Source organism: Pimephales promelas, chromosome 3, assembly GCF_988280905.1.
Source record: "Pimephales promelas chromosome 3, fPimPro1.hap1.1, whole genome shotgun sequence".
NCBI lineage: Eukaryota > Metazoa > Chordata > Actinopteri > Cypriniformes > Leuciscidae > Pimephales > Pimephales promelas.
Genome location: NC_142771.1, coordinates 14,197,988 through 14,212,981, shown reverse-complemented (window position 1 = coordinate 14,212,981; position 14,994 = coordinate 14,197,988). Strand labels below are relative to the sequence as shown.

The 14,994-nt window shown below is 42.2% G+C and overlaps 1 protein-coding gene across 4 annotated transcripts in view; it reads left to right on the top strand.

Moving 5' to 3' along the window:
- sdk2a (sidekick cell adhesion molecule 2a) overlaps positions 1-14,994 on the top strand; it is a 172,904-nt gene that overhangs the window by 78,435 nt on the left and 79,475 nt on the right. For all 4 annotated transcript variants that reach the window (XM_039687348.2, XM_039687346.2, XM_039687345.2 and 1 more), the window contains exon 2: positions 14,743-14,902. In XM_039687348.2, coding sequence (XP_039543282.2) covers positions 14,743-14,902 — 160 coding nt within the window. The remainder of the gene's footprint in view (positions 1-14,742; positions 14,903-14,994) is intronic.

Genomic DNA, 14,994 nt, shown 5'->3' with positions numbered 1-14,994 from the left:
GATGAGTCTCGATTTCTGTTGAGACATTCAGATGGTAGAGTCAGAATTTGGCGTAAACAGAATGAGAACATGGATCCATCATGCCTTGTTACCACTGTGCAGGCTGGTGGTGGTGGTGTAATGGTGTGGGGGATGTTTTCTTGGCACACTTTAAGCCCCTTATTGGGCATCGTTTAAATGCCACGGCCTACCTGAGCATTGTTTCTGACCATGTCCATCCCTTTATGGCACAGCATATTTAAAATGCAATTGTGATGCTGAGTGCAGAGCTTCAATCAAATCATTCAGGATGTAAATAGTGCAAAGGTACGGTAGTGCAATAAGTATTAGTGCAGGTTGCCCAAAAAAACAAATTCTTTGCATTGATCATAAAATATTTGCCTAGAACTGCAATACATGTCAAAGCCAGAACAAAGTTATTTTCTTCTAAATAACAAAAATAAGGCAAAAATAATCAGTGTTGGAGCAGGTTACTTTTCAATAGAGCTGTCATTCAATAAATAGGAAACCATTTACTTATATGAAAATGTAACTTGGATATTTTATTGTAAATTTAAATGAAATGCATTACTTTTCTAGTTACTTGAAAAAGGTAATCGTATTACTTGTAATGCGTTACCCCCAATGCTGACAATAAGATGCTTTTAAGAAAACATTTGAAAATAATTTTCATAAGATATATCGGCACTTTTTTCTTGAACCTTCTGCGAAGATTTTCATGAATCTGGCCCTGGAATGCACTGTTTGTGCAGAGATGAGACCATTTTTAATTTCTTCATTTATTACATAGTGGCGGTAGTCAATGACACACATTTAAGTCTTCAGTGGTTTAGTTTTTCCAGGTGTTTGGTCATAACAGCTGAGGTCCCTGACAGTCAGAGGCCCCAGGGCATGGGCCTCATTGGCTCTAGTTGAAAGAGTCTGAGCGGAGAATATTACCATTACTGAACACTGAGTCCTCACGAAAAGGTTTAAAAGATGTAGTGAATGGTTGAAAGGGAAAATGAAATGGTTTTGTTATTATTTTTAATTTTGTTATGCTGTCCCCCAGGGAGAAAGCTGACATTATGTGAAAAGTAAAATAGCTGTCTCTGTAATTCTCTCCCTCACTCACTCTCTCAATTGCTTGCTCTGTCTTTCCCTTTCTTCGTCTCACTCTACCTTTCTCTCTGTCTTTTAAGAGCTCCTGAATATTTATAAGAGGATGTCAAAAATAGAGCTAACCTTGATTTTACTTTCACAACTTCAACCCTGCATTGAACCTCTCAGGCTCCCGTTTCCAATACTCTTGCATATAAATTGGATGTGTTAGTAGGAGGTTGCCAGTGTGACATCTGGGTGGGGTGGAAAGTATTTTCCCCCCCTACAGCAAGGTTTTTGATTTTCACCTTTGATGCAGGAAAATAGAGAGACATTTCGTAAAAGTGGTAATTAAACATCTAATGTTTTAGAGTTTAGCCTGACAGAGGGGAAGATATCTCTGTAGAGCCAACTTTTGCCCCACAGGAAAGTTCTGTATTGTTCACCTCAAGCAGAAGTTTTGTCCGTCATTCACACATTTAGATTATTCCCATGGCTTTTCCTTATTATTATTTTTATTTTTTCATTTAGTTTGGTTGATTTGATTCTACATCAATCCAGCGGTTCTAATCTGGTTGGTTCATCCAGCCCATTCTCATCCCAAGGCTTCATATACTGACACATTTGACAATGCGTCTACATCCAACGCACATGGCACCCTTTAGCGTCAATATGAGGCGCAGATATGTATGGGCCAGAAGGCACCTCCTAGCAGTGTTGTAGTTGAGACCAACTCACTCGAGTCCGAGTCGAGACCAGAGAGGTAAAACCAGACTTAAAGATATCTTCAAGTATATGTAAAATATTTGGTGGGAACAATAAAATTGGCACAGTACCCAACACTGCCTCCTAGTGGTCTAACCCCAACCCTACCCCAGACCTAAACCTACCCATAAATGAAGCGTGTTATATTGACGCTAAAGGGTGCCATGTGCGTTGGATGTATACACATTGTCACTATATGACGCCACCAGTCATTTTGAGGATAGCATAGAAAGACAATGCTTAATGCTAATAGGGGGAGGGGGATTATCCACAAGTTTCCGAGGGGCGCTCCTGTAAAAAATAAAGTGGGTGAAACTTCCGGTGAGGCGGCGGAAGTAGCATTCCAATGGTATTTTGTGTGTTAGTTAGCGAAGAGGCTAGCTGTTTTTCAGAGAATTATTTTACTATTTAAAGACGCAAATCTTTATGAGAGATGGTGTTACGGAGTTCATGGACAACATGTGCTGTTCGCGGTTGTATGTATAACCGGACTAAACTAGTTCAGTGGCTTAAACGTGATTGTTTTGAACATAAGCTGAAAACGAAATCAGAGTGTTCCTGCCAACGACTGTAGTTTCCATCACCTCCCAAAAGACGACGAATCTTCCTGTGTACATTTGTTTAAATTCTTAATATTCTATAAACTCTCTCAGCATGTGATTGGCTGTTCGCTACTGATGTTGCACCTAAACTCAGGATCAAAGCCTGTGTTGACAGAATACCAAATGTGCCAGTTAATGTATTCAAGTAGCACATTCATTTATAATTTTGAATAAACTCCAAAGCACAATGACTAAGTGTGTATTTTTTATTTTAATTGTTTGTCAGCTCGCACAACTGTCTGTCACCATGCCTTGATGAGTATTGATTATTAATAATGTTATTATAATACTCCCAATCAACTACTGCGGAGGGTAAAGGTACTGTTATTTCACCCTTTTTAATTTCGTTGAGGTTGTGTTCCCACATCGTTAGCTAGTTTGGATCGCTATAACTTGAATAACTGTCAACTGTTGAATGAACGAGTATCAAGCATGTCAAATCGTGCTTTGTTTACCTCCAACCGGAAGTCGCGCCCACTTTTGACGCAAGGCCTCATGGGGTGTAGGAAACTTGTGGATAGACGCATACAAAAAAATGCCTCTCAATCAGTACTTATGGTACAATAGAAGTGTGTGATGGTGTTTGTTGTGACATTGTCCTGTCTCTGTACTTTCTTATTTTATTTTATTTTTTTCATGAAGTCTTGTGCTCGGTACGTTTCTAGGCTTTTGGCCAGTGAGTGTGTCGCCACTGGTCAATAACAATGACTGGTGATATTGTGACTTTATTGCCTGTGTCTTGGGAAGCTCCACTAAATTGGCGTGTCTTGGCCCAAAAACAGCTTGCTAATGTTGCTATTGCCTTCTTGACTGCTATCTGTAACCTGACAGATTTCTAGGCATTTAAAAAAAAAATAATAATAATGACATGTAATTATTCTAACATTGCGAGCTAGAATAAAGATGTCTAAGGTTGCTTGCAAATTACAGTCAGTCAACTATTTGCATAACTGTTCATTCATATACACACACAAAAAAAATGCTATTTCTCTCAGGTCTCACATTTCAATTTTAAGTCCATTATGAAGAATTCCACACATAAAAGTCAGCAGATTCCATTTGGGCCTGATGTGAACTCAATCAGAAAAATGGAGTGGGTTTCATATATTTCCTGGACTTCTATGTCATGGATGTGACATATATTCAATTGATATCTTAAACTAGCTATGGAGCCCAGCCACTGTGCACATATTCTCATGCATGGAAGACAACGAAAGTATTAACAACTTTTAATGTGCCCATCACCACATATTTCCCTTGGCCTGTGCTGTAGAAATGTATCTCTGTGACCAGGGCACATGAATTTAAACCACATTAGTCTGCAGTTCTTACAGCAAAATGCTGATCCTGAGCAGTCTGCACCACAGCTCCATGTTTGTATAACCAAATGCTTATTTAGTCTATTTTTAAAGGTGTGGTCAGTCTTACTCAAACTCCAGAATTCCAGGAAGTTTATCTATACGGGTGCCATGTTAACCACAAGCACAGAGCAGATTCCAGCCGTTTATGCTTTATGCTGACTACCGAGGTTAATTGCACCCGGTCTCACATGCAAGACCATCACCGGCCACTTTTGTGCCCTGGTAAACACGATAATTAGTGTTCTGAAAAGAACTCCTCTCTCCTTTTGTTTCTGAGCAGTGGCTCTTAGTTACCGATGCACAATATCTGGGTAATTGAGAAGCGAGATGAGATTCAGCGAGAAGACATGTAAGACGTGTGTGTGTGAACAATGTCATTAGCATAATGCCTGAGTGTTTGGATCCATATCTGCGGTCTGCTCTACTGTCCAGCTCGGCCGGTCCGTGCGCTTCTATACGGAGCCAGGCATAGTAGTCTAAACACAGTTACAGAGTTCTTGCTGGAATGACAGGGGTCAGGGGTCAATGATGAGGTGGTTAGGGATGTGGAGTGCAGTGAATGGGGACTGCAGCTAGATGTGAGGTCCTAGGTGTCACAGGGGAGGTGTAATTACACCATCTCGGAGAACACCAACAGCCCTATTAAGAAGAATGATGTGGGAAAATGGTGGTCAAAAAGGTCTGCAGGAAGTGCGTGTATGTGTGTAATGGAGTGCCATTATACACTGTGGACTATCAGCAGGCTGAGATTGGAAACTGCTTTTTGTCGGCTCGAATCGTTTTGTGTACGTTTTCAAACATAAAAGTTCTTGTTTGGTCACCCAGTCTCAACTCACCACATATGTCTTGCTTGTTCCCCTCACAAAATGATTTATTTTTTCTACTTTTGTTACCAGCCTGTGCTCCCAGATGCATGGCCATTGTTCGGATTATAGCCTCAATATTGTTCTGACCTCCGTGAGGACACATTCTGTCTCTGTTTCCTAAACTCGGATAGAAAACCCAGAGTTTTGAAGTCGCTCTGATGTAAAATATGGCTGACGTACCCTTGGCAGTTCAGAGCCGCATCCTTTACGGTCCCTCCCACCCGACTGATGTTCCTAATGCGAAACGTGTTCTTCACCCTCGTAACAAATAAATAAACCAGTGTCCAAGCCGAGCCCTGTCTACTTTGGCACACGGGCCGCTATAAATGTAATGAAGGCGGATTGTAATTCTTCTTTCTGTCAAAGCCATACAGCCATTAGCATTTACATCCAGCCCTGCCATTCACTCAGTCACCTCGCGGCACTCTAGCCAATGATAAGAATCACAATCAGCGGCCTTGCCGCATACATATATTACAATGCCAGCCTCCAGATACAATGCAGAGCTCCTGACTATTAACAAGTATGCTATCTCTCCAACACAGGGGTTTCAGGTGTAGGGGAGGGGCTGGAAGAATGTGGGATGAATCCGACAGCTTGTTGTGTGCTGTTGGAGTGTCAGTATCTCTAAGGCCCAGTGAAATGACTGCTTGAACAGATGGGGCCTAAACCGTCCTTTCCATTTGAAATTATTGCCTCGGATGCCATTTAGTCATGAAGAATGCAGTGTGTGATTTCCTGTAGGCGAGCCTAAAAGGGTGTATCAGCCCATAATTACGAAGCATATTTGTCATTTTTATGTTTGTTTTTTTTGTTTTGTTTTTTTACTCACTCTTTTGCGAGCCTGGCATGAAGCGAGTGAGGCATTGGACAGTGCCATGTCGTACGTCCAGGTGCTCTACCATAATGGAGCCAGTGAAATAATAATGTGTGGATGGAATGCTTTCCCACCACCCCATCAACTAATTAGGATCTAATTATCCAGGCAAGTGTAAACAATCGCAGCAGATGGCAGAATGCGCAGAATTAACTCTAATGACCCGGGGCTCGGTGGAATTCTCATTTCGATGCCTTTGTTTGTTATTTTCCTCCATTATTCTTTGCCCTACTTTCTAAATACAGTTCGTAGCTGCCTCCTCGTGCCATGCCGCGGTGCTTGCCTGCCTTCGATCTTTCTTCTTTCCACTGCGTTGAGGTGTTTGCACAACTCACATGATGTAATTCATCTTCTCACTAAGATCAATTAAATTCGTATCTGGAATTCTCATTTTCCGGTTTTGTATGCCACCTACTAGCATTAAATTAGACAGGAAGACAACCCCAAAGATGCAGTAGTCTTTAAGTAGACACATAATTACAGCACACATGCCTTTAAAACTTCAGTGCTCCCTCTGCTTCACTCCAAAAATGCACTAGTCAAGTCCATCAAAACCGTATCTGACTTCACAGAGTCCACTGGATGAAGAGAGAAACATGCAGACAGGGCAACTGATTGGGATTCTCGGAGGCATTGACAGAAGGGTGAAAAATAGATGTGGATGAAGCATGAGGGTGCACGGCATCTCATTAATTGATGGTTGGTGTGCACAGTTGCTTTTCCGTGTTGTGCCAAGCGCTCTGGTGCCTAATTAATCTCATGGATATCAGAGACACGTCCCAGGGCGCATGCATCCCTTGGTGTTGCGTCAGAGAGAGATTGAGAACCAGAGAAGGAGAAAAGAAGATGAAACGAGAGGGAGGGAGGGAGAGTCGGGAGAGGATGCAAACAGAGGTGAGAGGAAAGATAGGTTATAGAGGAAAATGCAAGGAGACAGCATATGCATTGTGACGAAGAGGCAGAGAAAGAAGAAGTGACAAAAGGTAAGAAAATAGATAGGTGTTGAAAGAAAGACAGGGCGGGGGAAGAATGTGTGCTGGCATTGTGTCGATGCCGCCTTCAGGAGGCTCTGCTCGGATAATTCAATCTGCCGACCATTGACTGCCCCCCATTCTGTCTTCACTCCTAATTAAATCTCTATTTGATAGCTCAATGCCGCCTCTAATTGTGTTTGAGTTACGTCACTGGCTGCCCGCAGCCCCCTGGATCAAAATCGCAATGCCGTGCTACATTACACCTCAATTAATCGCATCAATTACACATCCATTAACCCGCGGCAACCTACTCATACTGCAGTCACAGACAGATGTGCTGAGAAAACCTGAGGAGCTAATGAAATTCAGAACTATGAGAGATTGCAAATTACTCCAGCGATTGAATTGCAACAGAAGTCAAACAAAGTAATTCCGAGTTCCTTTATTATTCTACGCCTCATTCAACAGACCTGTGGTGCTTTTCAAAGAAAGAAAACAACAGTGAAAGAAAAGCTTTTTTTTATTTCTTGGTGCTATCACAATCTGCCTAAACAAAAGAGCTTTTGAAGCGCCTACCTTTGTGTCTCACAAATGTAATTTTATCAGCCACAATTACCAGAATATACTGTACACAGTAACTCATGGGCTGAAACACTGAATGTGATGGTGACAATAGTGCTGTTGTATCTGCATTTGTCCTAATACGGTGCTAACATGGTTGTTTGCCCTGAAGGGCAATGGGACTCTTCACCTTGCTTCCAGGGGGGAGGGCACTTTGCACGCTTTGAGAGTTGATGAAGTGTAAATCGGCAGGGTGCCGGTTGTCTAGGTGACAAGAGTGACAGATCAGGCTGACCTTCAGCAGGGATCAGGAGCGCAGAGTGAGATTCTATGCCAGTCTCATGCACTCATCTGAACCAGCAGACAAACAAACATGCACATAACTCTGACTTCTCCAGTATTGCACCCAAAGGCTTAGGGCATGGCCACCATTACACCTGCAGGCAGTAAAGGAAGTGCTAGGAGAAAGCAGAGGTGACCATTGCCCCAAGGTTCTACACTGATTTAAGCAAAGGTTCCTCCAGAAAGACTCGGGAGAATAAGTCCTGTGACAATAAGTACATTTATTCACAGCCCAGCAAGCAATGAAGTTCCATAGCTCCCAATCCGAGGGTCCGGACTTTGCATTTCCTGCCTAAAGACAAAGGCAGGGGCGCAACCGACCCCCTGGGAGGTAAAGGAAGGGACCATCCTGGTGGTGTTGGGGAGGATGGGTAGGGGGGGGGGGAAACCATCTTTGAGGTGGTGCAGGATGGAGGTCAATGAAAGCGTCAGCATCTGTGAACTTAAACATGTGTAAGTACCGGCCTTTTATACCGCAAGTATCAGACACGATTGGATAGATGAGAAGGTAATAATTGAGCTTCCAGAGCTTCCATTTTTAAGAGCCAGAGGTTGCCTAGACCGTAGATCCACTTATTTTAAGCCTTTGTGATGAGAAGAGCAGGATTGGCTAATGTGCTTATGCACAGGTGCCAGAGGATTAAGCAGAAAGCGACATTTACCTACCATGTTGGAATAAGGGAGGGAACACCAGAACAAGTGTTCAGTTCTAGCCCCGAGAGTACGGTTGCATGCCAGCGTGGTGCAGTGAAAGCTCTGAGGGGCCTGCTTTATGGATCCCGGCTGGTGCCTGTGGCCTTTGTCTCGGAGCTATTAAAATTCTGTGTGCTGCAGCAGCAGCCTGAGTGGAGCGGTGCCATTTGAGGTTGCCTGTCAGGTTAGTGGAAGTGCTTCTTTGTCATTTCTAAGGTGGCCAGTGGTGGCAAGGTGGATAAGGGCACTGCAGAATAATGCTCTCAGCCCGATCAAGCTTGAAGAGAACATTAAACGCCCCCTGACTCTGGCCAGCTCAGCTCGCCTGCTGCTGGGCTCCTCCACCGCAGAGGGACCACCTCTAGGTTCTCCATCTGGACCAATAATCCATGCCACCCAACACCCACACACACAAGCTTACAATGTGTTGAAGGAATCTCGACACACCACACTTAATTCCCCCAGAGTATGTTGGCATGTTTTCTATATCCTGCCACCCCCATGAAGACCAACACAAAAACGGCTTCCTCTAGTTTTATCTGTTCCTTTTTCTTCTGCTTCCAAACCACAGGGATTCTGATGAGAAATGGCAACCTGCGTTATGGTTCATTAAGGCCGAGTTTAGCATTATCCTGACCTGGGGTTTCTTGCTCTCTGTGGGTATGCTCTCCTGCGGACCTAGCCCGCCCACTCAGAGCAGGATTTTAGAGAGTGAGAAACAGAGGCGCTTAACCTTGCCTGAGCCCCAGCAGATCAAAGCCTGGTACTCAAACAGTGATGAGGCCACAGGCACTGACTGACATTCTCATTACAATATGGAGATCGCTCTCAGCACCAAGAAGCTTCCTGTGCGAGGACAATGTCAGACCTCTGCAATCTAGTCTGTGCTCTGCCTCCATTTCATGCTAACATAACCTTTCGTCTGACATAATGGGAACCCATGAGAGTGAAATTTTTACCACACTGTGTATTCCGCCACAAAAGCCCTGTTCATTTCTTTGTATCTAAAGCGACACAGCTGCTCCAACCCGTTTGAGATCTCTCAACCACTAAATTTAATGATTTAGACAAACAGCATAACTTTCTTCAGGAGCAGTTTAAGGAAACATTATAAAGTTCGTTCTCAGTTTTGTTTGAAGTATCAACATTGTCTGTTTCTTCTAAAATTCCTCGACACACACAGGTCAATTTGTAGCCCACAGTAAGACTATAGCGAAAGCCGCTATAAGCCACCCGTAATATAGCCCTTTCCCCAGGTGGTTTGGGAACTAATCAGCCAGCCATGAAAACAAAATGGCAGCTGGCCTCTGCCAACAGAAAACTTTTTAGTTTTAATCTATTATTGTTAGTGCCCACTTACTTGCCTTTCAGTGAGGATTACTGGGTAAGAGTTACGTCAACAACTAATCAAATTAGTGTTTAATTGATTTGATTAATTTGATTTCAGGCAAATTTTGGAACAGTGTAACACATTGTTTGGTGATCTCAGGAGATGGGGAAAAATGGCTCAGTTTAATCAGTCAGAAAAAAATCGATTGAGAAATCAAAGTCTCACTCGTGTTTTTGTTCTTTCGAGTTAAGACTTTATAAGATGGCGCAAATAAAAGCACAGCCAAGCCACACACACATTTGCACACATATGCAAAACCGTCCATCATATCATCGTAGGGGGGATGCTGCTTTCAGCCAATCGATGTGGAGTCTGATTTTGCACCTGAGGTCTCTAATGGTGGTATGTTTATAGTGCGGCATTGCTAAGTGGATATGCCTCTCCACTGGCTGTGCTGAATGGCAGTGCATTTACTGGAGGATAAAATGTCTGTGGTGGCACGGTTGGCGAGCGCTGTGCACTCAGGGTGGTGTGTGTGTGTGTGTTTGTATGTATGAAATGACTGGCAGTCTATATCTACTCACAGAGGAATTGTTTTCAAGAGCCTGTTACGCAATGGCAATAATTTGGAGAGTTGTACCAGGATTGATTTGGCTGATTATAGTCCAACTCCTTTAGATGAAAAGAATTAGCCATTCTGCACACCATGCAGGGGAGTGTGTGGGTATGCGTGTATGATTGTTTGTAGTGATGATATGTAGACCTACTGAATATTCTTTCTCCATTATTAGGCCAGCCCGTTCTCATCCCAAGGCGTCATATACTGACGCTTTTGACATTTCGCCAACATCCAACGCACATGGCATCCGTAAGCGTCAATATTACACGCAGATATATATGGGCCAGAAGGCGCCTCTTACTGGTCTAACCCTAAACCTACCCCGGAACTAAACCCACCATAACCAAAACAAAGCTCTGTGTGTGTTATATTGACGCTAAAGGGTGCCATGTGCATTGAATTTAGAGGAAATTTCAAAAGTGTCACTACTGTGTACGACGCCCTAGGATGAGGACGCGTTGGCCCTGTGACAGGGCCCCATTCAACATTCCCAGTTGCCCCAATGTTCATGTGTGTCATAAGTTAATATGCATCATTTACTTGTGTGTAGTTTTGGTTTGTGTGTGACCTCAGTCCAAACTACATCATTCTGTGTTTGACGAGAGGTGAGACTTCTCAACATGTCTCTCAGTGCACCTTGCAGCACAGAGAAATTAGCAGAATGTTTTACAACCCTGCAACAGAGCTCTAGGGCTCACTAGCTTATTGCCTCAATTAATATAAGCTTTAATTGGCTTTTCACAAACACAATGACAATCAGATCCATGTCAACTACAGAGAACGTCTTGATCACGATCGATAGGTCCCATCATCTGCTCCTCATGGGGGAAATGAAAGCACTTTGTCTCTTGGCTAAAGGCACCCGCATGCAGGGTTTTGTGTTTGTCTGAGAGTCTGTATAATCCGGCTGTTTTAGAAAGACTGAAGATGAATGGATTCCTCGGCACACTATAGCTCATTCTGTCAGGTTTGCAGGAGGAGCGACTGCTTCTTAAAGTTATCTTCAAAACCTTCCCTCACTTAGCCCATCTGGCCCCTGAAATTCTCACCTCACCCTCCCTCTGTCATGACTTCAGATGTCTGTTCTTTCAGCTCCAGAGCGCCTCAGAGTCACAACAGACAAATCGTTTCTTAAATTGTCTTTTATATTTTAAGGGGCCAAATGAGTTTGTCAATCCGTGTTTAGCATTTCGATGTTAATGGCTTCTTTTGCCTTTGTTGCTGCCTCACTCACTCTCAGCATGATGTGATTCACGAGTGAGAAATGTTTCATCTTTCCTTGTTGGTATAAACAACACACCTTCAATCATAGCCTGTTGTGTGCGTGGCCTGGTGGGTAGTGCACAATCTCTGATTTGTTTTCACTATATATATATATATATATATATATATATATATATATATATATATATATATATATATATATATATATATATATATATCAGAATGCCAAAAATGAATTAAAAAAGAAAAGAAAGAAATAGTCATCCTCAATAGTAGCTGTAAGAATTTTCATATCTATTTCCTTGGCCGAGTGATGCCCGGTGGTGCCGTCACAGCAAGGTCACTGGGTAACACTTTTTTTTTTTTTTTGGCGGTCCCTTTTGAACATTCTGTTGACTATAAGTAACTTTGCAACTACATGTCAACTACTTCTCATTAGAGTATTAGTAGAATGTCTGCTTAATATCTGCTAACTCACTCTTAGAAGAAATGGTTCTATTTAGAACCAGAAATGGTTCCATCCCCCGCTTCATATATATATATATATATATATATATATATAGAACCATTTCTTTATAGAACCCTTTTTTTGGTAAAAGCTTATATTGGCCAAGTATGGAACCCCAGGGTTCTATATAGAACCCAGAGGAACCCTTTTTTAAGAGTGTATGGAACCTTTTAGGGGTTCCAAATACTGTACGTAGCACTGATAGAACCTTTTAAGGTTCTATTTAGAACCTTTTCTTCTAAGAGTGTTTATTGTGATGATCCTCCAACAGACATTCTACTGACTATCAGAAACTTTGCAAATACATGTCAACTTATTTTAACCCTAACCCTAACCCTAATCCTACCAGTCTACTAATACTCTACTAACAGTCTATGATACTTAGTAGACATGTAGGTGAGACGTTACTTATAGTCAACTGAATGTGTTAATGGGACCATCCAAATAAAGTGAAAATGGTCACTGTCTGAAATGCTCACACTCTGAGGTGAAATCGTCCAATCTTCTTCCGAACAACAAAATTGGATTGGATTGGATTCCAACATTGGAATCTTCAAAAAGTGGCTGAAGACACATCTTTAATGAACTAACTAGCATCTTAATGCATCTTAGGCGCCAAGGGAGGCAGTACTAAATAAAGTTTTATGAGACCAACAGATTTATGAGAGACAGGGTGGCATTATGATTGGCTGATAATTCTGCCGATGCGATAATGCCCACCTGTCTTTTTTCACAACCGGTCTGTAAATGACCCCGAATGGGTCTAACAGGTGGACTAATTAAGTAAAACAAATCACTCGGACATCAGCACATGTGTCAAAATGAACTTACTTTAGTTTCTGTTGATTAATCAACAATGTTGTGTTGATAGTTCTGCTGTAATAGAATACTATACAAACTCAAAATACTGTATGTCAGTGTATGTCATTGGCAGTTTAATGTTGTACGTTAACAAATTTTTAGGCTGAATATGAATTTATTTGTTATTAGAATGTCATTTGCAATGCTTTACTCGTTACATCAAAAAGTTATGATGACATCATGCATTTTACTTGTAATTAAATACTTCTAAATCAGTCTGAAAACATAAATATATAAATCTAGATTTCAGTCTGAGGGCTACGGTAGAAATGTGTCCATCTTAAATATAATCAGAATTATCAGATAATAAGGGTAAATCGACATATTCTGGTAGACTAGAGAGCATGAGCGTAGTCTGAGTTTTGTTTCCACTGAGTTGTGCCTTCCCCTGTTATAGAGATCTTTGATGGATTCACATTCTCATGTTCTGATAGTAAACACACATGACGTTCAACTTGTATGAAGTTCTTCTCTGTATTAGCTTATGAAGTTTTTCTGCTGGTGGAACGGGAACAAACTCAATTGCGTTTGCAGTAATTAAAGCTGTATTATATTTTATAGTTTTATTGGGTTGTTAAATACACATAGTATTGCAGTGTTATTACTGTTTAATAAAGGATCTCTTCAGTTAAAACAAAAAACGAGTACTTTCCACTCAAGTGGACGAGCCCGTTCTCATCCCAAAGCGCCATATAAGACGCTTTTGCAAAAGCGTAAATATCCAACGCACATGGCACCCTTTAACGTGAAATGAGACGCAGATATATTTGGGCAGAAGGCGCCCCCTAGTGGTCTAACCCTTACCCTACACCATACCTAAACTTAACCATTAACCGAAGCGTCTCATTAGACGTTAAAGGGTGCCATGTGCGTTGGATATTTACGCTTTTGCAAAAGCGTCCTATATGGCGCTTTGGGATGAGAACGCGTTGAGTGGACACATAAAAATCTCTATGAAAAATATAGGCGCTTTTCCACTGCATAGTACGGTACGGTTCGGTTCGGTACGGCTCACTTGTGGTGCTTTTCCACTGCATGGTACGGTACAGTACGGTTCGCTTCAGGACGCTTTAAATGGTACCTGGTCTGTTGAGGTTCCAAGCGTACCGTACCGGTACTAAAATGTGACGTGAAACACTGCAGATCACTGATTGGTCAGACAGAATCGTCACTACCAGCGTCACTACTAGCGTCATTGGATTTGCGACACGAGACACGAGATACTTTTTTAGCAGTATTTTTGTTTTGCTGCCATCAGCCTCATTTTAAACACATTTTTCCGTCTAGCAGTTAAAAACAACCACATACCGAGAATCAGGAACACCATCCCCTCGATAGTCTCCATTGTTCCTGTGTTGCGGGTTTGAAAATGTGGCGCTTTTAAGATGATGTCATGGCAGTAGAGGCGCGCGCAAATAACGATCAGTCCCACACACTTTGAAGGGGTACTACTGCAGTGGAAACGCAAAGCGAACCGAACTGTTCCGCGCCGAGTCGAAGCGTACTGAGCCGAACCGTACCGTACTATGCAGTGGAAAAGCGCCATATGTGTTAAAAAAAAGTTCAAATATTGCTTTTCATGCCCTAAAAGCAATAAAAATAAATAAAAATATTCCTGACAGAGGTTTAACCGAAAGGGTTATACACACTGTTGTTTTTTCTGCCTTCAATGTTGTTGAAATGAACCTTCCTCTTCGTCATTCTTTGTGGACCAGAACGTAACACTAGCATTGTTTTTCACTGTTCTCCTCTTCCACTTCTACTTATTCTAATGCTCAGTTGAATCGGACTGCTACATGATAGCTGTACATGTATTGTTTTCTCCCTTGGATTAATCTGCTCGTATTATTCGGGTTTGTAAGTTGCTTTGGATAAAAGCTTCTGCTAAAATAAATACATGCAAATGTAAATGTAACCTCACCCCTAAGCCTGACTCTAAATCTCACCCTTATATCGGATTGGCTGAAAGAAATGTTGTCTCGGGAATAACAAGTATGTTGATCCAGGAACATGTCCTACTTGGGTGAAACATGCTAAGCCTCTTTCTTTCTGTCTCTCTCTCTCTCTTTCTCCCTCCAGATGATGTACCACCCTACTTCAAGATGGAGCCTGTGGCAACCCAGATCCACCTGGAAGGGAACCGTGTGGTTCTCACCTGCATGGCTGAGGGCAGCTGGCCCCTGGAGTTTAAATGGCTTTACAATGGGACAGAGTTGACGCGTTTCTCCCTGGAGTACAGGTGACACTTCCCAACTTCCCACTGCTGTATGAGTGTTTCTGCAAGTTTTGGCCCTGTAGACATTTAGAAAATGCACTTTTCGCGCTATCACT